The sequence below is a fragment of the Pipistrellus hanaki genome (genome assembly GCF_964339955.1).
Source record: "Pipistrellus hanaki genome assembly, chromosome: 19".
NCBI lineage: Eukaryota > Metazoa > Chordata > Mammalia > Chiroptera > Vespertilionidae > Pipistrellus > Pipistrellus hanaki.
The window spans coordinates 7,313,526-7,333,897 of NC_140521.1; the positions used below are offsets into that span (position 1 = coordinate 7,313,526).

General features: G+C 42.8%; 2 protein-coding genes across 2 annotated transcripts; both read left to right on the plus strand.

Annotated features, from left to right (window-relative positions):
* The first annotated feature begins 4 nt into the window (after positions 1–4).
* On the plus strand, positions 5–8,102 carry GPN3 (GPN-loop GTPase 3). The gene is made up of 9 exons (XM_084867709.1): positions 5–164; positions 1,129–1,237; positions 2,153–2,320; positions 4,569–4,693; positions 5,218–5,333; positions 5,475–5,571; positions 6,100–6,228; positions 6,872–7,409; positions 7,654–8,102. Exons 1-8 carry the CDS (start codon positions 117–119, stop codon positions 6,932–6,934), a joined length of 855 nt encoding a protein of 284 aa, XP_084723835.1. The 5' UTR covers positions 5–116; the 3' UTR covers positions 6,935–7,409; positions 7,654–8,102.
* A 912-nt stretch (positions 8,103–9,014) lies between these two features.
* On the plus strand, positions 9,015–20,030 carry ARPC3 (actin related protein 2/3 complex subunit 3). The gene is made up of 7 exons (XM_084868093.1): positions 9,015–9,142; positions 10,603–10,702; positions 14,859–14,935; positions 17,296–17,364; positions 18,313–18,439; positions 19,150–19,244; positions 19,707–20,030. Exons 1-7 carry the CDS (start codon positions 9,137–9,139, stop codon positions 19,767–19,769), a joined length of 537 nt encoding a protein of 178 aa, XP_084724219.1. The 5' UTR covers positions 9,015–9,136; the 3' UTR covers positions 19,770–20,030.
* Positions 20,031–20,372: the final 342 nt, after the last annotated feature.

Consider the following 20,372-nt stretch of genomic DNA (forward strand, 5'->3'; position numbering starts at 1 on the left):
TCCCGGAACTCCGGGCGTCGCGCGAAGGCTGAAGGGAGTGTGGCAGCCGGGCTTGGTGGCAGCCAGGCTTGGTGGCAGCTGCGGGCCGGGCAGCTCCGGGGGCTCCTGGAGTCGTCATGCCTCGGTATGCGCAGCTCGTCATGGGCCCCGCAGGCAGCGGGAAGGTGAGGATCTGGCGGAAGAAGGAGGGAAAAGTAGGAGTTGGGGGAGCGGGGGGAAGGGGGGAGCTGGGAGGTTCGGGTCCAGAGGAGGGGACCGGCGGGTTTTTGTACGGGGGGGCCCCTGAGACCCTGGCAGCTCCCTTCTGCAGTCTGGGCTTCAGGACCCTGCTTGTTGTTTTGGAAGGAGAAGAGTGGCAGTTGCTTACATTTATTGTATACTCGTGCCTCAGGTACTGCGCTGAACACCTCATTTGTTTCCACAACAACCCTCTAAAATAAGCCCTATTAATCCGGCTGTACAGATAAGGGAAATGAGGTACAGAAAGGCTCTTTGATCAGGATCACAGCTATTAAGTGGCGGCTGGAATCCAATTAAAAAAATGTTTTATTGTTTGTTTTTTTTACAGAGAGGGAGAGAGATAGAGAGTTAGAGACATCGATGAGAGAGAATCATCGATCAGCTGCCCCCTGCACATCCCCACTGGGGATGTGCTTGAAACCAAGGTACATGCCCTTGACCGGAATCGAACCTGGGACCTCTCCATCCGCAGGCCGATGCTCAATCCACTGAGCCAAACCGGTTTGGGCTGGAATCCAGTTTTTTTTAATTTATTTTCTTATTGACTTCAGAGAGGGAGAGACAGAAACATCAATGATGAGAGAGAATCATTGATAGGCTGCCTTTTGCACGCCCCCAAACGGGATGAGCCTGCAACCTGGTCAGGTACCCCAACCAGGAATCAAACCATGACCTCCTGGTTCATAGGTCAATGTTTAACCACTGAGCCACACCATCCGAGCTGGAATCCAGTTTTGTCTAATCCGTCCCCGGTCTAGATCCCAGGGGTTGATGGAGGCCCAGTTCTGTCCCTACAAGACACTGCCCAGGTGTAGAGCCCTTCTCGGGGTGCAGGGGATAACATTACATTGCTGCTGCTCTGACCCCCTGACCCACGTGGCATTGCAGAGCACTTACTGTGCCACCATGGTCCAGCACTGCGAAGCCCTCAATCGGTCTGTCCAGGTCGTGAACCTTGATCCTGCAGCAGAACACTTCAACTACTCCGTCATGGCTGGTGAGTCCTGAGCAGAGCTGTCCCGCTCCTTCAGGAAAATTAGGGGGTGAGGAGGCCGGGAATGCTGGCTGCTGGGCCCCGTAGCTGAGATATTACTACAGTCTGGTCCCCTGGTTTCTTTTTTTAAATCTTTATTTCTTTATTGATTAAGGTATCACATATTTGTCCTCAACCCCCCATTCTAACCCCCCACCCCTCCCCACTCATGCCCCCACCCTCCTATTGTCCTTGACCACTGGTTAGGCTCCTATGTGTGACATAAGTCCTTTGGTTGATCTCTCCCTTCTATCCCCACCCTCCCTCTGAGGTCCAACAGTCTGACCCGAGGCTCCTTATCTCTGGGTCTGTTCTTGTCCATCCGTCGATGGTCCCCTGGTTTCAGGGTGAACAGCATGAGACTGAATGTCGATTGATGACATCCACTTATGTTCAGCAGTATCCTTTCTCGTGGTCTCTTATGTACTCAATTCAATTAAGGACCTTCCTCCCTACCCTTCCCTTCTGTACTACATGCTTAATGCTGTTACAGTGACTCTGCTTTACTGCTGATCATACTCTGAGTGAGCCCCCTAAATGTTTGTTTTTTTTTAAAACTCTTTTAATGTTTTTTTTTTAAACACAAATGATAGATTCTTACATGGACTTCTATACCTTACACTTTTCACTTCACAGTATAACTAGGAGATTGGGTGATAGTCATAAATACTTAAAGAGCTTTTCCTTTTTATGGCTGCATAGAATTCTATTGTCTGGCTCTACAATAATTACTTCCCACAGACCCTGCTCTCGGGAATAACCACGTACAGAAATAATCTCCTATGTGTGAGTTTTTATATAGTGGTTAATTATCCCTTGTGAGGATAGCGGTTTTCAAACGGACGTGCTTCTATGCCGCGGCCTGCCCGTGCTTTCCAGACATCCGGGAGCTGATCGAGGTGGATGACGTGATGGAGGACGAGGCTCTGCGGTTTGGCCCCAACGGGGGGCTGGTGTTCTGCATGGAGTACTTCGCCAATAACTTCGACTGGCTGGAGAGCTGCCTCGGCCACGTAGAGGATGACTACATCCTTTTTGACTGCCCAGGTAGGTGTGTCTTTTTAATGTAAATGTGTCTTTTTTTTTTTTTTAAAGGAGTTACCTTTTTTTTTTTTTTTAATATATATTTTATTGATTTTGTACAGAGAGGAAGAGAGAGAGATAGAGAGCTAGAAACATCGATGAGAGAGAGTCATCGATCAGCCGCCTCCTGCACACCCCCCACTGGGGATATGCCCGCAACCAAGGTACATGCCCTTGACCGGAATCGAACCCGGGTCCCTTCAGTCCCCAAGCCGACGCTCTATCCTAGGGGTGTCGAACTCAATCAGAGAAGGGGCCAAAATCTAAAATCCAGCCTAAATCGCGGGCCGAATGGTTTACTGAACAGTCATAAACTGACAATGTCATAAACTGACAGCGGAGTGCAGTGATGACAACGCGGTGCGGGCCACATTGCAAGGCCTGGCGGGCTGGATTTGGCCCGCGGGCCTTGTGTTTGACACATGTGCTCTATCCATTGAGCCAAACCGGTCTCGGCTGTAAATGTGTCTTTTTCTTCACAGTCATGCGGGTTCTGTCCTCAGCAGGAGGAAGTGCAGTGAGCATTTGTCGCCCGGAGTTAGACAGATTGCAACGAAAGCTCTTATTCATTGGCCCTACTCATTCACTGAGTTGACTGAGTGCGTACCTTTGTACACGGAGAATACCATAGAGGACCAGGCAGCCATGGTCTCTGCCCTGGCGGAGCTCACAGTCCAGTGGCAGTGCTAGACGGTGTAAACAAAAACCACCCAAGTGTTACTTAATACTCCTCTGTGGCAGGAATAGCACAGAGCAGCGGTCGCCGGCTGGTGGTCCGCGGATCACGAGTGGTCCCTGAGGTCCGAAAGCTTGGCGGCTGCTGGCATAGACCATCACACAGCAGGGAGGTGAGAGAGGCTATGATCAGTGGCCTGGAGGCTGGGCCATCGCCCGAAGGCGAGGGAGACTGTGCTCCACGCAAAAGTCGTAGCGTGTTGTAGGCCTGCGGGCAGGAAGGAAGGAGGGTTTGAGGCAGCAGAAAGGCTGTTGTGGCGGAAGCACACAGTGCACAAAGGGAAACGTTGGAAGTGAGGCTGGTAGGGGAGAGAGAAGCGCATATGACTTGGTAAGCCAAATTGTGAATTGTAGACTTGAGCTGAACTTAGCTTTGATCATAGGTGGCTCTCGCGTTTTCCCTTTGCTTTTAATTGAACATGCACACACCCACAGAAAGGTGCAGATGTCATAAGTGTCCATCTTGATGGATATTCCCAAACTGCATTACTTTTGTAGCACTCACTTTCTTGTTTTCCTTTTTATTGGGTTTATTGGGGCGACACTGGTTAACAAAATTGTAGCGCTTGCTTTTGATGGGCAAAAACTAAAAAGTGTGATGAACCTCATGATTTTGTGATTGCTTCAAGAGGATGTCAGACCCCTTAAAATGGAATATATTATTACCTTTTTTTGTTGGTGGTGGTGTGGTTTTTAAAATATATATGTTTTTATTGATTTCAGAGAGGAAGGGAGAGGGAAAGAGAGATAGAAACATCAAGATGAGAGAGAATCATTGATCGGCTGCCTCCTGCATGTCCCTTACTGGGAATCGAGGCCACAACCTAGGCATGTGCCCTTGACTGGAATCGAACCCAGGACCCTTCAGTCTGCAGGCTGATGCTCTGTCGTCTGAGTCAAACCAGCTGGGGCTGTTGGTTTGTTTTTAATTTTAATTTTTAAAAAATATATTTTTATTGATTTCAGAGGTAAAGGGAGACGGAGAGGAAGAAAAAACATCAGTGATGAGAGAGAATTATTGATCAGCTGCCTCCTACATGCCTCCTACTAGGGATTTAGCCCTCAACCAGGGCATGTGCCCTGACTGGGAATTGAACTGTTACCTCCTGGTTCATAGGTCGATGCTCAACCACAGTGCCACTTCAGCAGGGTAGTTTGTTTGTTTGTTTGTTTAAATATATTTTATTGATTTTTCACAGAGAGGAAGGGAGAGGGATAGAGAGCTAGAAATGTCAATGAGAGAGAAACATCGATCAGCTGCCTCCTGCACACCCACTAATGGGGATGTGCTCGCAACCAATGTACATGCCCTTGACCGGAATCGGACCCGGGACCCTTCAATCTGCAGACTGACGCTCTATCCACTGAGCCAAACCGGTTCGGCTATTTGTTTTTAACCATCTTATGGGGAAAATTTTTTTTTTTGTATTTATTAAAATTTCCTGATTGTAATAGTCTTGCAATTTTCTTCATGTAGGTCAGATCGAGTTGTATACGCATCTGCCTGTGATGAAACAACTGGTCCAGCAGCTGGAACAGTGGGAGTTTCGAGTCTGTGGAGTTTTTCTGGTCGATTCACAGTTTATGGTGGAGTCTTTTAAGGTTTGAGGATAAATCTGTTGTTATTTCAGTCGTGGGTACAAGCAGATAATAGTCTCCCTTAATCATTGTGTGATTCTGAACATTTCGCAAACTATACTCTAGAGTTATTTAGTATCCCTTATAAAATTATTATAATAATGTATTTTCACTTCAGATGGTAAATTATGATTTTACATGGAGAACTTACCAAGAAAAATGAGGCAGATGCATATTATCTATGTGCATTTTTAATTCTCTGAGGGCTATTTGTCTAGTTTATGAACTGTCTAAAACTTAATTTCTCATTAATAGCTCTTAAGGAATTTTTTAAGGGAAAGATATGGTCTGAATTGAGACTTGTGACCACCATAGATTAAGTCTACATCTTCAGAAACCAAGGGTCAGCCTCTGATTCGTGGACTGTCCTTTCTTTAGGATTAGTGTTTCTTTGATTTAGGCCAGTTCTGCTCTCTCTTTCATGCAGAGACTAGGGAATTTTGGTGGCACCTGCTGATTTATCTTCCCTTTCCTGTTTCCTTCTTCAGTTTATTTCTGGCATCTTGGCGGCCCTCAGCGCTATGATCTCTCTAGAAATTCCACAAGTTAACATCATGACGAAGATGGACCTGCTGAGTAAGAAAGCTAAGAAGGAAATTGAGAAGTGAGTTCATGACCCCCATTACAGTCAGATCTCAGTTGCAGAGATGAATCTTCTAAGCTTTATTTACATGTGAGATTCTGTCTGTGTGTAAATCGGGTTTCTTCTTCCTTTTATTCATCGGTCTCTTTCTCACTTTTAAAGGTTTCTAGATCCAGACATGTATTCTTTATTAGATGATTCCACAAGTGACTTTAGAAGCAAAAAATTCAAAAAATTGACTAAAGCTATATGTGGACTGGTAAGCTGGTTGTATTGTTTTTTATTGTTGTTCTTGTCATTTTTTTGTTACTCATCGATGTCCAGTCAGTGGCCAACATTACGGAAAGCACAATCCAATCCTATTTCCTTGCAATGGGGAGGTGGTGGCGACAGGCTGTGGCCTGGCCAGTCAGCAGTTTGATTTTTTTTTCATTCCTCCCCCGCACAGTTTAATTTAGAAGCAGGTATTGGTGATGGCCAGTAAATGAACTGACATGTCCAATATTCCAAGCCATTTTGGGAGTTCAGAACTGTCTGTGCCCTGTTGAAGTCTCCAGTGGTTGTTGAATTCAGATAAATGCCTATGAAACAGTATCTAGTTATGTAGTAAGTTTAGTGTTCTAGTAAGTCAGACCAAAAAAATGAATATGGATTTTCCATTTTGTCTCTGTCTATCCTTCCCCTCCCCCACAAATGATAAACAGTTATAAACCTCAAATATATAAGTTGAAAATTAAGCATGTTGCACAGTTTCAGAATGACCCTTTCTGAAATCTCCAACTTATAGATTGACGACTACAGCATGGTTCGATTTTTGCCCTATGATCAGTCAGATGAAGAAAGCATGAACATTGTATTACAGCATATTGATTTTGCCATTCAGTATGGAGAAGACTTGGAATTTAAAGAACCAAAGGTAATTTCTGGTTTAGGGGTATTTATTGGCTTTTAGTAAAAATGTTTGCCTGCACTCCTTGATCTCCTGTGTAATCCCAGGAACTCAAATTAATTTTTGTTTTAGTGGTGGCAGTAACCGGGCTTCTCTGGGTGATTACTGAAATTGACTCCTGAGCTCAAAGAGCAATATCAGTTTTGCTCTATTCTGTGGCTCAGTGTGTTGGAATATGGTCCTGTGCATGGAAGGGTCATGGATTCAATTCCCCGTCGGGCACACACCTGAGGTGCAGGTTTTAATCCCCTGCCAGTGTGCATATGGGAAGCAGCTGACCAATGTTTCTCTCTTGCATAGATGTTCCTCTCTCTCTCTCCCCCTCCCCCCCCTAAAATCTCCCTCCCTACCTCTCTTCTCCTTTCCCCTCTCTAAAAATCAGTGAAAATGACTTTAGGTAAGAATTTAAAAAAAGAAGAAGAAATGCTTCTAATGAGATATAAACACCTTAAATATTATATTGTTACTATTACCTATGTGCAGCACCGAGAGCCAGCACTGAGTGTTCGCTCTTTAGAGAGCATTCCTTACCTGAGAAATATGTAAACACATGCCATGTCTAACTGGGAGAAATTCATGTATTTTCTATTTTGTGTTTCCTTTGTGTCAGGAACATGAAGATGAGTCTTCTTCTATGTTTGATGAATATTTTCAAGAACGTCAGAATGAATGAAGAGTTTACTAATATGTAAATGTACATATGTGAAGAGCTTGTGGCTGAACTGGCAAAACATTTTTCTCAAAGGATGCAATACTAAAAAAGCTGCTTATTTTAATGAAAAGAATAATACTTGGCTCTTTATCAACAGCACACCTGAATCAAGTTCTTGGTTATTCTGAAACCACTGCTGTTTAAAGTGTTATATGTTTATTAAGCATCAACTTAGATTTTAAAAGTTGAAATTGAAATTAATTCACATAGATTTGTGTATAATGTAAATTAGCACCGATGGTACAGTTAGCAACAGTCTGTCTTTATTTTTTCTGTTTGGTTTTGTTATTTTTGAAGATTTTTTGTAGGAGCAGGAATTATTTGAACAAAATATGTATATCCAAAGGTGAAAATATGTAAGGATAAAACCATTGTTTATATGTATTCCTAATTTTTACATTGAAAATATATTATTTGTATAATTAAAAAATGAAAAGTGACGCCAAAACTGGTTTGGCTCAGTGGTAGAGCGTCGGCCTGCGGACTGAAAGGTCCCAGGTTCGATTCCGGTCAAGGGCATGTACCTTGGTTGCAGGCACATCCCCGGTAGGAGGTGTGCAGGTGGCAGCTGGTCGATGTTTCTCTCTCATCGACGTTTCTAGCTCTCTGTCCCTCTCTCCTCCTCTCTGTAAAAAATCAATAAAATATATTAAAAAAAAAGAAAAAAAAAAAAAGAAAAGTGACTAATTTTTAAGATATGTATCCTATCTAATAAAGGGGGAATATGCTAATTGACTACCACACCCTCACAAATGACAGTGCCCATAGCCAATAAAGAGGGGATATGCTAATTTGATTGCCATGTCCTCACAAAGATGGTGGCTCCTAGTCCCCTTAGCCCCACCTCATCCAGCTGGAGTCCCCCAGTCCCCTCAGCCCTGCAGGTGAAGGCAGTTGGGGGCGATTGGCCCAGCAGGGGAGCAGTTAGGGGCTATTAGGCTGGCACGCAAAGTGGTTAGGCAGGTAGGAGAATGCTTAGGAGCCAGCAGTCCCAGATTGTGAGAGGGGTGTCTTCCGAGGGGTCCCAGATTGGAGAGGGTGTAGGCTGGTCTGAGGGACCCCCTCCCCATGCACAAATTTCGTGCACCAGGCCATTAATATATAAATAAAAGAGCATTAACTTTTCATTACACTCTTGTTCTCCATAATTTGAAATAACTCAGGGAAATAACTCAGTAAAATTTCCCAAGTAGGAGATGCCAGACACTAGGAACTTAACAAACATTTTTTTTTTTTAACCTTATTCTTATGGAGCTGACAAGCGGGGTCCTTGAGATTAACCATAAACAGGGAAAGTCTCTGATAAGGAATGGGAAGAAGAAGCGGTAATGAAAGGGCAAGTGCTAACTGGCTACTCTGGGCTCATTGTCAAAGAAGGCTCCTCCTGAAAGGTGCTATCTGATAGGAGACCAGAATTAGACCTCAGTGTGGGAACCCGGAGCAAAGGATTCAGTCTGAGGAACTGGCCGAAGAAACGGGCCAAAGCAGGAATGAATTTGTCTTTTAACATGAGGTGCTTCTTAGTAATAGTTTAAAAATTCCTGAGCCTTTAATATGTCCTAGGCATGTAAGTGCTAAGCACATTACATGCAATTCATTCATCCTCACAAAACTGAATTAAATACTGTTATCTCCATTTACAGGTGAGGAAACTGATTAATTAGATTAATCCAAAATTACACAGCCTATAAGAGTAGGAGCTGGAATTCAAATCCAGAGTCCATTTTCTCAATCATTACACAAAAAATTGCAGTACCGCCGAAACGGGTTTGGCTCAGTGGATAGAGAGTTGGCCTAACTATCCCTCTTCCTTCCTCTCTGTAAAAAATCAATAAAATATATTTTTTTTAAATAAATAAAATAAAATAGTGTGACCCAGGTAATGCTTCACAGGGATTTGTGACCTCAAGACCCACCGCCAGCTCCAGGCTTCACGCATGCGCAACATTCAGCCTCTACGTAGGGCTGGCGCGCCCCCTGGCGCCCCTTCGGGTCCCCGCAGCCCCAGCAGCCAAGGGCGGGACTTCAAGGCCGGAAGCGCCAATCTTCCGCTCGCCCTCCTCTTCCGGTTCACTTCCGCCTACCCCTCCCAAGCTCGGGGACCGGAAGCTCCTCTCTCTAACCCGATTCTCCTAATTGAGTTGAAACCCGGGAGGCGTCAAGATGCCGGTAAGGAGCCCGAGTGAGTCAGGGGCGTGAGGTGATGGCGAGGATGGGGGAGAGCGGGGAGGAACGTGCGTGCGCTGAGGGGAACGGACCCACCCGGTGGGAGAGGGAGCCGGAGCCGAAGCCGGGAAGGGCGGAGGCAGCCGGTTCTTGTGGGATTGAGAACCGGGGAGTGTCGGCCACGGGTACGAGAGAGGCTGCCTCAGCCCTTTGGCCCCTTCTCTCCAGTGCCAACCCCATCTTTGCCCCTTCTGCACCCCCACCCCCACCCCCACCCCAACCCGGCACCGGCTGGGTCCCCAAAGCCTCAAGGAATACACTTTTTATTTTTCATTTTTCTAGTCCAGGGTCCGGCTTCTCCTTTTTTTTCTAAAATCCCACTTCCTTCTCCTACCCAGGGGACGGGTCCCTTCCGCTTCTCTTCCTGTGTCAGACCCACTTCCTCCCCTGTCACCGCCGCCCGGGGCGCCACCGCCGGTTCAGGGCCCTCAGGGCAAACTCAGGGGCCGGGCCTGGCTTCCACACGTTTCGGTTTTATTGTGCGTTAGAATGGGAGTGAAATTAATGGTGGTCTGGTTTCCCTTCGTTTCTGATAGCCCCTCTGTGGGGTAGATTTATGGCCGTCGTGGCAGGTCTGCGTTTTCGCAGATTAGGGAAAAGGAGGTTTTCAACAACATGGGATTGATTATTCAAACAACAAACATTACTGAGCTCGGTGACAGCAGTGACTCAGGCAGCGAATCCCTGTTCTTAACAGGAAACGAGTGTACATAGAATAAAGGAGGTAAGTTCTGATAGTGACGGATGCTGTGAAGAAAATAGACGGGGAACCAGACAGTAGCTGTAGGGGCTGGTGAAGGGGATGGTGGAGGCTGCTGTAGATGAAGCATACCTGTGATAAAAAAATAAAAAAGAAAGAAAAGAAAAAGAAAAAAAGGCACAAGCCATAGTTCTAGATGCAAATACTGTGAATCCCATAGCTACCATTTGACACCTGATGTGTTCCAAGCAGGCCCTGAGCTACACACTCTATAGAAATTACCCCATTTAACCCTCACAGTGATCCTATGAAGTAGATATGTTATTGTTTTCTCATTTTCCAGAGGAGGAACCTGAGGCTGAGAGAAGTTAAGTAATTTACCCAAAGGCTGCACACCTAACTAGTGCAAAAAGCCTTGGTCAGCCAGGTTTTAAGCCAGTACTCTACAGACCTATGAGCATTCCAGTTGGACACCGAGCACTTATTTAATATCTTGATGTTACACAATTAATATCTAACTTCTCCATTAGCCCGAAAAAAAAAGTTCTGCATATTGCTGCCACCTTCTCTGTCTCATGCCCTGGTTGATCTTGGGTAGGTTACTTTTTTTTTTTTTTTTCCCCCTTTCGAGAAATGTACTTGTTTTTCCCGCTGACATTTGTTCTGCTTCTGTTTCTGTGTTCTTATCTGGCTTCCACTGTAGGCTTACCACTCTTCTCTCATGGACCCCGACACCAAGCTCATTGGCAACATGGCGCTGCTGCCCATCAGAAGTCAGTTCAAAGGACCTGCCCCGAGAGAGAGTAAGTGGAAACCCCTTTCCATTATTTTCGGATTTTGGCGTGAAGCATCCAGCAACCCTCGGCCATTAAGTCAGGGAAACTCTTGGCTCAGTCCTCTGTCTCTGGTTGCTGTTGTATTTTCTTTGTTTGGTGGGTATTGCTTTTTAGGCCTGCCAAGATTGTGGGTATATGTTGCATCTAATAGGACGTTATCTTTGCTGCTAATTTCTCCAGGATTTTTTTGTTGAGAGAAAATGTGCTTAAATCTTGACACTGTTTCTGTTATCACTGTCAGTTCTTACAAACTAATCTAATGCTGCTACTTCTATAGGATGCCATGTTCCCACCCCTTACCAAGCTGGGGAAAAAAATTTTTAATTTTTATTTATTTTATTTTTAATCCTCATCCTAGGATATTTTTTCATTGATTTTTAGAGAGACAGGAAGGGAAAGGGAGAGAGAGAAAAAAACATCAATGTGAGAGTGAAACACAAGCCAGGAATGTGCCTCAACCAGAATCTATAACTGGCCACCTTTCTGTACATGGGACAACGTCCAACCAAATGAGCCACATCAGCCAGGGATTAATCTTTTAAAAAAATATATTTTATTGATTTTTTACAGAGAGGAAGGGAGAGGGATAGAGTTAGAAACATCGATGAGAGAGAAACATTGATCAGCTGCCTCCTACACACCCTCTACTGGAGATGTGCCTGCAACCAAGGTACATGCCTTTGACCGGAATTGAACCTGGGACCTTTCAGTTCGCAGGCCGATGCTTTATCCATTGAGCCAAACTGGTCAGGGCCAGGGTTCAATATTATATATTAAAAGATATGTCCTAAGAAACATTGCTAATTCTGAATTTTATATCTGCTTTCTTTCTTGGTACTCACATTTCCCTCTTTACCCCCAGCTCCAAACCATTTTTTACTGTTCAGAAGCTCCATTCTTTTTTCTTTTTTCTTTTTCTTTTAATATATTTTATTGATTTTTCACAGAGAGGAAGAGAGAGGGACAGATAGTTAGAAACATTGATGAGAGAGAAACACAGATCAGCTGCCTCCTGCACACCTCCTACTGGGGATGTGCCCGCAACCCATGTACATGCCCTTGACCGGAATCGAACCTGGGACCTTTCATTCCGCAAGCCAACGCTCTATCCACTGAGCCAAACCGGTTTCAGCAGAAGCTCCATTCTTTTTAGACACTATCTGAGACTCTTCTGACACATTCTGAGATAATCTGCCACCAGTATGATTTGTATTATATTAGACATGGTTTCCCTGCACCCAGAAAGGGTCTGCACTGAGTTCCATTCATGGTTTCCAAGGCCATGGGTTTATTTATTTATTTATTTATTAAATATATTTTATTGATTTTTACAGAGCGGAAGGGAGAGGGCTAGAGAGTTAGAAACATTGATCAGCTGCCTCCTGCACAACCCCCACTGGGAGGTGTCCACAACCAAAGTACATGCCCTTGACCGGAATCGAACCCGGGACCCCTTAGTCTGCAGGCCAATGCTCTATCCACTGAGCCAAACCAGTCAGGGCAAGGCCATGGCTTTAAGTAATAATTTTTTACTGAGGCCCTCTCTGTCCTTCTGCCAGACTGTTAGACTTGACCTTTATAAATTTAATAAATCTGGTGAGTTACTATAGTCTTTATTTGATTTTGAAATGAAGAGAAAGAAACAGATGGGGAAAAGAAAGCAGACCAAAGAGAAGAAAAATGACATAAAAGAATTACTGTGCAGAGAAAAAAATAATAAGAGTCCATGTTGGCTTAGATTCCTTGAGAAGAACCCTTTCAGATCGGTGCAAAATACCATATGGTATTTCAAAAGATGCAGTTGACCAAGGGGTTAATCTAATTACCACCCTTGTAGTTCTTTGGGGATTTCTACAGCTAAGGAATGACCTGTTCCTCTTCCTTAGAGAACTGGATTCCAACCAAATTGGAATTATGGATGAATATAATCTTATGCTGGGAGTTACCGGTAAATAGCTCTTAGCATTAATGTAATTATTTACAAATACCTTTTGAACACCTTTTATGTGCCAAATATCCTCCTGGGTTCCGAATCTTGTAGCCTCCCCACCACCTATGGTGACATTTAAAAGAACTGGCTGGTTTTTGTAAAAACCGTTAAAATCTTTGAGGAAGTTTCTTTTTTCAGATAAGAAAATAGATTTCAAGAAATGCACATCTAGCCCTAACCAGTTTGGCTCAGTGGATAGAGCGTAGGCCTGCAGACTGAAAGGTCCCAGGTTCGATTCCAGTCAAGGTCATGTACCTTGGTTGCAGGCACATCCCCAGTAGGAGGAGTGCAGGAGGCAGCTGATCGATGTTTCTAACTCTCTATCCCTTTCCCTTTCTCTCTGTAAAAAATCAATAAAATATATATTTTTAAAAAGAAATACACAGTCGAAACCAGTTTGGCTCAGTATATAGAGTGTCGGCCTGCGGACTGAAGGGTCCCAGGTTCGATTCCAGTCAAGGGCATATACCCAGTGGGGGGTATGCAGGAGGCAGCTGATCCATGTTTCTTTCTCATCGATGTTTCTAACTCTATCCCTCTCCCTTTCTCTCTATAAAAAAACAATAAAATATATTTTTTTAAAAAGAAATACACATCTAGAGTTCAAATTCTTTTGAAATTCTTTAGCAGAGGAATGAGCAGAAATAATGACTGCTGAATGTTGGCAGAGTATTAAAACTGCAGGATTATTTTGCATTTCTGCTGTGTGAGAGGGATAGCAGGCATGGACAAGAGATAAAAATAACTGTTTCTGCTGAAACCAGCTGCCGGATACCAAGCCCCTGGGACTGTGACCTTCTTAAAATAAAAAAAAGGAAAACCAAAAATTGCCAAAAAATTTGTAATGAGATTTGTCTTTGTCACAACAGTATTTCTGGCTTTTTTCAGTCTCTAGCCACCTAGAACAGCTTGTACAAATATATTTGAAGTCATAGTTTTTGTAAACAGAAAGATGTGTATGAAAACCCCAATGGGTTCCTAAATGACAGTTAAGAGGTGTGGTTTTTTTCTGAAACTGTCATAGGTACATTGAAATAAAATTCTGTTGAATGCTTTTTAAGTCATTTTATTAAAGTTAGTTTATGTCTCAGTCTGTTTTTATAAATGCATTGAGAGATGTCTGGAATGATGTTCACCAAGTGTTAATAGTTATTTCTGGGACATGAGATCAGGGTGACAATTAAAAATTGTGCCCTAGCCGGTTTGGCCCAGTGGATAGAGCATTGGCCTGAGGACTGAAGGGTTCCAGGTTCGATTCCGGCCAAAGGCACATGCCTGAGATTGCAGCCTCGATCCCCAGTGGGGGGCGTGCAGGAGGCAGCTAATCAATGATTCTCTTTCTTTTTTTCTTTTTCTTTTTCTTTTAATATATTTTATTGATTTTTTACAGAGAGGAAGGGAGAGAGATAGAGAGCTAGAAACATCAATGAGAGAGAAACATCGACCAGCTGCCTCTTGCACACCCCCTACTGGGGATGTGCCAGCAACCAACGTACATGCCCTTGACCGGAATCGAACCTGGGACCTTTCAGTCCGCAGACCGACGCTCTACCATCGAGCCAAACCGGTTTCGGCTGATCAATGATTCTCTTTCATCGTTGATGTTTCTATCTCTCTTTCCCTCTCCCTTCCTCTCTAAAATAAATAAAAATATATTTTAAAAATTGTTTTGGGCCCTAGCCCATTTTGGCTCAGTGGATAGAACATAGGCCTGAGGACTGAAAGGTCCCAGGTTGGATTCAGGTCAAAGGGCACATGCCCGGGTTGCCGGCTCGATCCCCAGTAGGGGGCGTGCAGAAAGCAGCCCATCATTGATGTTTCTATATCTCCCTCTCCCTTTCTCTCTGAAACCAAAAAAAAAAAATGTATTTTTTTAATTGTTTGGTATTGATTAATCTTTCTAATGAGTATGTATAATTTTTATAAAAACAATAAAGCTATAAGAATAAATTATGTATATATTTCTCTAGAAATTCTCTAAAGACTTTATATTTCAGTAGCCTCATTTTATTTTATTCAACTCCAAAACTCTTGTTCATTAATCTTGGATAATTTTTTTTCTTTGTAGCTTTTCTAGATGTTGTTTTGCATTAAGCTAATGTTCTCTGCCCCCTCTCCTTATATCTTGCTTAGCAAAAGACACAGATATTGTGGATGAAGCCCTCTATTACTTCAAGGCCAATGTCTTCTTCAAAAACTATGAAATTAAGGTAAAGTACAGAGCTTTTAATATTCAAGTAATTTTCTGATGGGAAAAAAGATCGAGCTGGCAGTCAGGTTGCTTCAAATAAAATGAGATTATATGATTTTAAAAATCCAGAATAGTACTTAATGTTAGACTCTTTGTCAATATGAATTTCTTATTTTTTCTTTCAAAGTCTACACCACAGGTTGGCAAATGACAGCCAAAAGGCCAAATCTGGCCCACCACTTCTTTTTGTAAAAAAAAGTTTTCCTGAAACACAGTCATACACATTTGTTTATATTTTGTCTATGGCTGCTTTCACGCCACAATAGTTGAGTTGAGTGGCTGTAATAAAAACTGCAAAGCCTGAGATTTATTATCTGGTCTTTGTTTCCTCATTCTTCATTAATTAAGTACCTACAATGTACCAGTCTATAATTGAAAATCTTATATGCTATGTTATTTTTTATGCATTTCTGTATCCTGGGCCTGAGATGGAGAAATAAACTCCAATGACCCTGACCCTTCCTTTAAGCACCCTTTCTCCCCTTCTCTTAGTTCTTGGTAGGAATCGGGTCGAGAGGAAGGTGATAGAGAGGAGAGGGGGAAATGGGAAAATATTTTTGAGCTTCCGCTATGAGTAAGTTAACAAGAAATGTCAACACATTTTATGGATAATATTCTAGAATATGAAACTTGAACTCCCTGCCAAACTTTGACTTTTTAATCAAACAGGGTCTGAAATCTTTATTTGTAGACACTTGGCCTACAAATTGTAGTCTAAATATTCTTTGTTATTAGCAGAGCGTTTTCTGTATCTAATGCATGGTCTTACGTGTTTTATTTGTAATAGGTGTAAATAAATATTATAATCCTGCCACATTTCATTCTCGCTTGAATATCACATGATCTGAAATATAGGGAAATGTATAGTTTGTTTTTTAAACTATAAATCTGTGTAAACTTTTTTTTTTTTAAGTATATTTTTTATTTATTTCAGAGAGGAAGGGAGTGGGAGAGAAACATCAATGATGAGAGAGAATCATTGGTCAGCTATCTCCTGCACACCCCACACTCTAGGGATCGAGCCCACAACCCGGGCATGTGCCCGGAATGGGAATTGAACCGCCACCTCCTGATTCATAGGTTGATGCTCAACCACTGAGGCCCGCTGGCGGGGCAGATCTGTGTAAACTCTGACCTGAAGTGCGTGCCACATGGGACCCACACCCAATCACCCTTTCCACGTGTTCCTTCAGGATAAGAGTTGGGCTTATGGAGCTCTTCAAGAGCAAGTCACACATGAAATACTGTTTCCTCATGAACAGAGCCATGAGTGTTTCTGTTCTCGGCAGAGATCCTAAAGCGAAAGGGCTTTTTAAAATTAGCCCACCATATGGCGCACCTCAGCTTTCCTGGCAACTCTGTGACTCCGCTTCCTACACAGAGTGAGGAGCTGTTGGCACAGTTCTTCGGGAACCCAGGGGCAAGAGGGACGGAGGACAGCAGGAGCAGCACAAGGCAGACAAAGCGGGCCTCAGAAGACTGCATTGGAGAATGGGACTTTTTCTTAACGTATTTTTTTTTTTTTAATATATTTTATTGATTTTGTACAGAGAGGAAGGGAGAGAGACAGAAAGTCAGAAACATCGATGAGAGAGAGTCATCGATCAGCTGCCTCCTGCACACCCCCCACTGGGGCTATGCCCGCTACCAAGGTACATGCCCTTGACCGGAATCGAACCCGGGTCCCTTCAGTCCCCAAGCCGACGCTCTATCCATTGAGCCAAACTGGTCTCGGCTTCTTAACGTATTTTTAAAAAATATATATTTTATTGATTTTTTACAGAGAGGAAGAGAGAGTGATAGAGAGTTAGAAACATCGATGAGAGAGAAACATCGATCAGCTGCCTCTTGCACACTCCCTACTAGGGATGTGCCCGCAATCAAGGTACATGCCTTTGACCGGAATCGAACCTGGGACCTTTCAGTCCGCAGACCAACGCTCAATCCACTGAGCCAAACTGGTTTCGGCTCTTAATGTATTTTTATTGATTTCAGAGAGGAGGGAGAGGGAGAGAAAGATAGAAACATCAACGATAAGAGAGAATCATTGTTTGGCCGCCTCTTGCAAGTCTCCCATTGGGGATCAAGCCTGCAATCCTTGACTGGAATGGAACCCAGGACCTTTCAGTCCACAGGCTGATGCTCTACCCACTGAGCCAAACCAGCGAGGGCTGGAGAAGGAATTTTTGATGTTATAGTAACTTATACTTTTGCAGTTTTCTGTTGGTAATCAAAAGACAAAGATTTGAATTCATTTGTTCCACATACATGATATGCTTTGTCCAGGACTGTTTTTAAGTTTTGTTTTTTCCTCTGTAGAATGAAGCTGATAGAACCTTGATATACATCACTCTCTACATTTCTGAGTGTCTAAAGAAACTCCAAAAGGTAATGAAACTTGCATGATCATCTGTTAGGAAAATAAATTACTGATAGGTATTTGGACTTAGTGAGACTTTAGGAGCAAATAGAACATATTTCCTCTGACTTAGAACATGGACTTGAAAGAAAAATCTGAATGTGGATCTCAAAACTTACCGTGCGGTTGACTAATCAGAGGATAAGGCATTGTATGTCTTCTCCTAAGACAGAAATCTTGAGTAAAAATATCCCTGTTAAGCCTTTGGCTCAGAGGTTCTTTTTTAAAAATATATATATATATATTTTATTGATTTCAGAGAGGAAAGGAGAGGGAGAGAGAGGTAGAAACATCATTGATGAGAGAGAATCATTGCACGGCCCCTACAGCCCGCAACCTGGGCATGTGCCCTTGACCGGAATTGAACCTGGGATCCTTCAGTCCGAAGGCTGATGCTCTGTCTACAGAGCCAAAACAGCTAGGGCTGCCTCAGAGGTTTTTAACTTGGGAGTCCAAGGATAGAATTCAGGGGTCCATGAACCTGAGTGGGAAAAGAGTCCATCTTTCTTTTCACTAACCTGTAACTGAAATTTAGCATTTACTTTCATTATTAAGGTGGACAACAACCCACAGTTGTTTTAGCAATACCTGTGACTTTTTCTCCAATAGAAAACACAGTTTTTTGCATTTAGAGGGGAAGATTTTTTTTTTTTTTTGCAATATTGTTTGCACGTCACTCCTTCAGAATTTAGTTATTAGGGCCATGGCAAGATTTTGTATTTAGTGCATGAATAAAGAAGCACATATAAAACTATTAATATAAAAAAAAATTTTAATATAGTTCTTGCATTTCAGTATAATTGGTTTCTTTGGTAATTCTGTGTATTGTATTTTAATTATTTAAAACATTATTATTTCCCCCCCTGTAAAATATATTGTGTATATATAATTTTTTTTTTTTTTTTTTTTTTTTTTAGTGCAATTCCAAAAGCCAAGGTGAGAAAGAGATGTATACACTGGGAATCACTAATTTTCCCATTCCCGGAGAGCCTGGTTTTCCCCTGAACGCAATTTATGCCAAACCTGCAAACAAACAGGAAGACGGTAAGGACAGTATCTTCTCTTCTCTCTACGTGGCACAGGGTTTCCCCATTTGACTTTTTACCCTCCTCCTCCTCTTCTTGCCTTGATGGCTATACAATTGGGAGTGGAATCATTAGCACATATATTCTCTTATTAGCCACTCTCAAGAGATGTTTTAAAAATAATTATATTGATTTTTTATAGAGAGGAAAGGAGAGGGATAGAGAGCTAGAAACATCAATGAGAGAGAAACATCGACCAGCTGCCTCCTGCACAGCCCCCACCGTACAACCAACGTACATGCCCTTGATTGGAATCGAACCTGGGACCTTTCAGTTCGCAGGCCGATGCTCTATCCACTGAGCCAAACCAGTTTCGGCTTCTTTTTTTAATATATATTTTATTGAATTTTTTTTTTTTTTTTTTTTTACAGAGAGGAAGGGAGAGTGATAGAGAGTTAGAAACATCAATCAGCTGCCTCCTGCACACTCCCTACTGGGGATGTGCCCGCAACCAAGGTACATGCCCTTGACTGGAATCGAACCTGGGACCCCTGAGTCCACAGGCCAATGCTCTATCCACTGACCCAAAGCAGTCAGGGCTAGATTGTCATTTCTATTTCTTAACCTGTTTGAGTGTACAGAAATAAATTGCAAAAGCCAGTGTCCGGATCAGTCACGAGCACATTTGTGATACAGTTTTCGTGTTGTCCCACCTGCTCCTTCTTGTAGAAGTGATGAGGGCCTATTTGCAGCAGCTAAGGCAAGAGACTGGACTGAGACTTTGCGAGAAAGTTTTTGATCCTCAGAATGATAAGCCCAGCAAGGTAAGACCCTCCTCTTTGCCTATTCGGTTGCTAACTCACCTTTTATTCTATAGTCTTCATTAAATGAATCACACTAAGATCTTTCATTGCAAGAAAACCTTTAGTTTCTGAATTGCAGTGTTGCTAAACTTTGAATATGTGCCTTGTACATGGTAGGAGGTCTCAGTGAATTACTGTGCATAATGATTCCATGTAGGACAGATTTAAAAAAAAATTTTTTTGCATGAGATAATTTGAATGTATTACCTCCATTCTGTCTTCGTAATTTTGAATAACCTTAAGTCACTAAATAAAAAAATTAATTCTACATTTTTACACGTGCTTTCAAGGAGTGTGTATAACGTAAGGGCCGCCAGACTAACACAAATTTTAACATTAAGTAAATTCATATTCTGGCCTTCCCTTGAACTTGCGTTGTAATTTGACTGCCCCTGTGCATTCTGTTTTGTCCCCTCTCGTTAGTGGTGGACTTGCTTTGTGAAGAGACAGTTCATGAACAAGAGTCTTTCAGGACCTGGACAGTAAAGAGAGCTGGGCAGACCCTGTTTCCACAACCGTGGGCGGCATTTTACAGCAAAACGTACACAGTTCTTTGCCTTTATTTCATAAAGTTTTATACAGAAGAGAGAAGAGAACATGTCTTTACATGAAAGGTTCATTATCAAGAATTTGGGGGGTGGGAGTGGGGAGAAGGAACTGTCAAAGGGTGATTTGAAATTTTCTGCAGTATTAAGCTGGTGCTTAATAAGTAATAATAAAGGAATTTCTAACATGTTGTCAGAAAAACGTTATTCCTTTGCCAGTCACTTAACATTTTTTGTAGATAATATTCATCCTCTTAAAGTGTACAATTCAGTAGTTTTTAGTATATACACAAAGTTTTGTAACTATCACTACTAATTCCAGAAAATTTTCACCACCCCAAAAAGGTGTACTCTTTAGCACTCACACACACCACACCCCTCGCCCAGTCCTCTCCAACCCCTTCCTCCTAGTCCCTGGCAACCACTGACCTATTTTCTGTCTGTGGATTTGCCTATTCTGGACATTCACATGCATGGGGTCGTATAACATGTGGCCTTTGTGTCTGGTTTCTTTCACTTAGGACAGTGCTTTCAGGATTTGTCC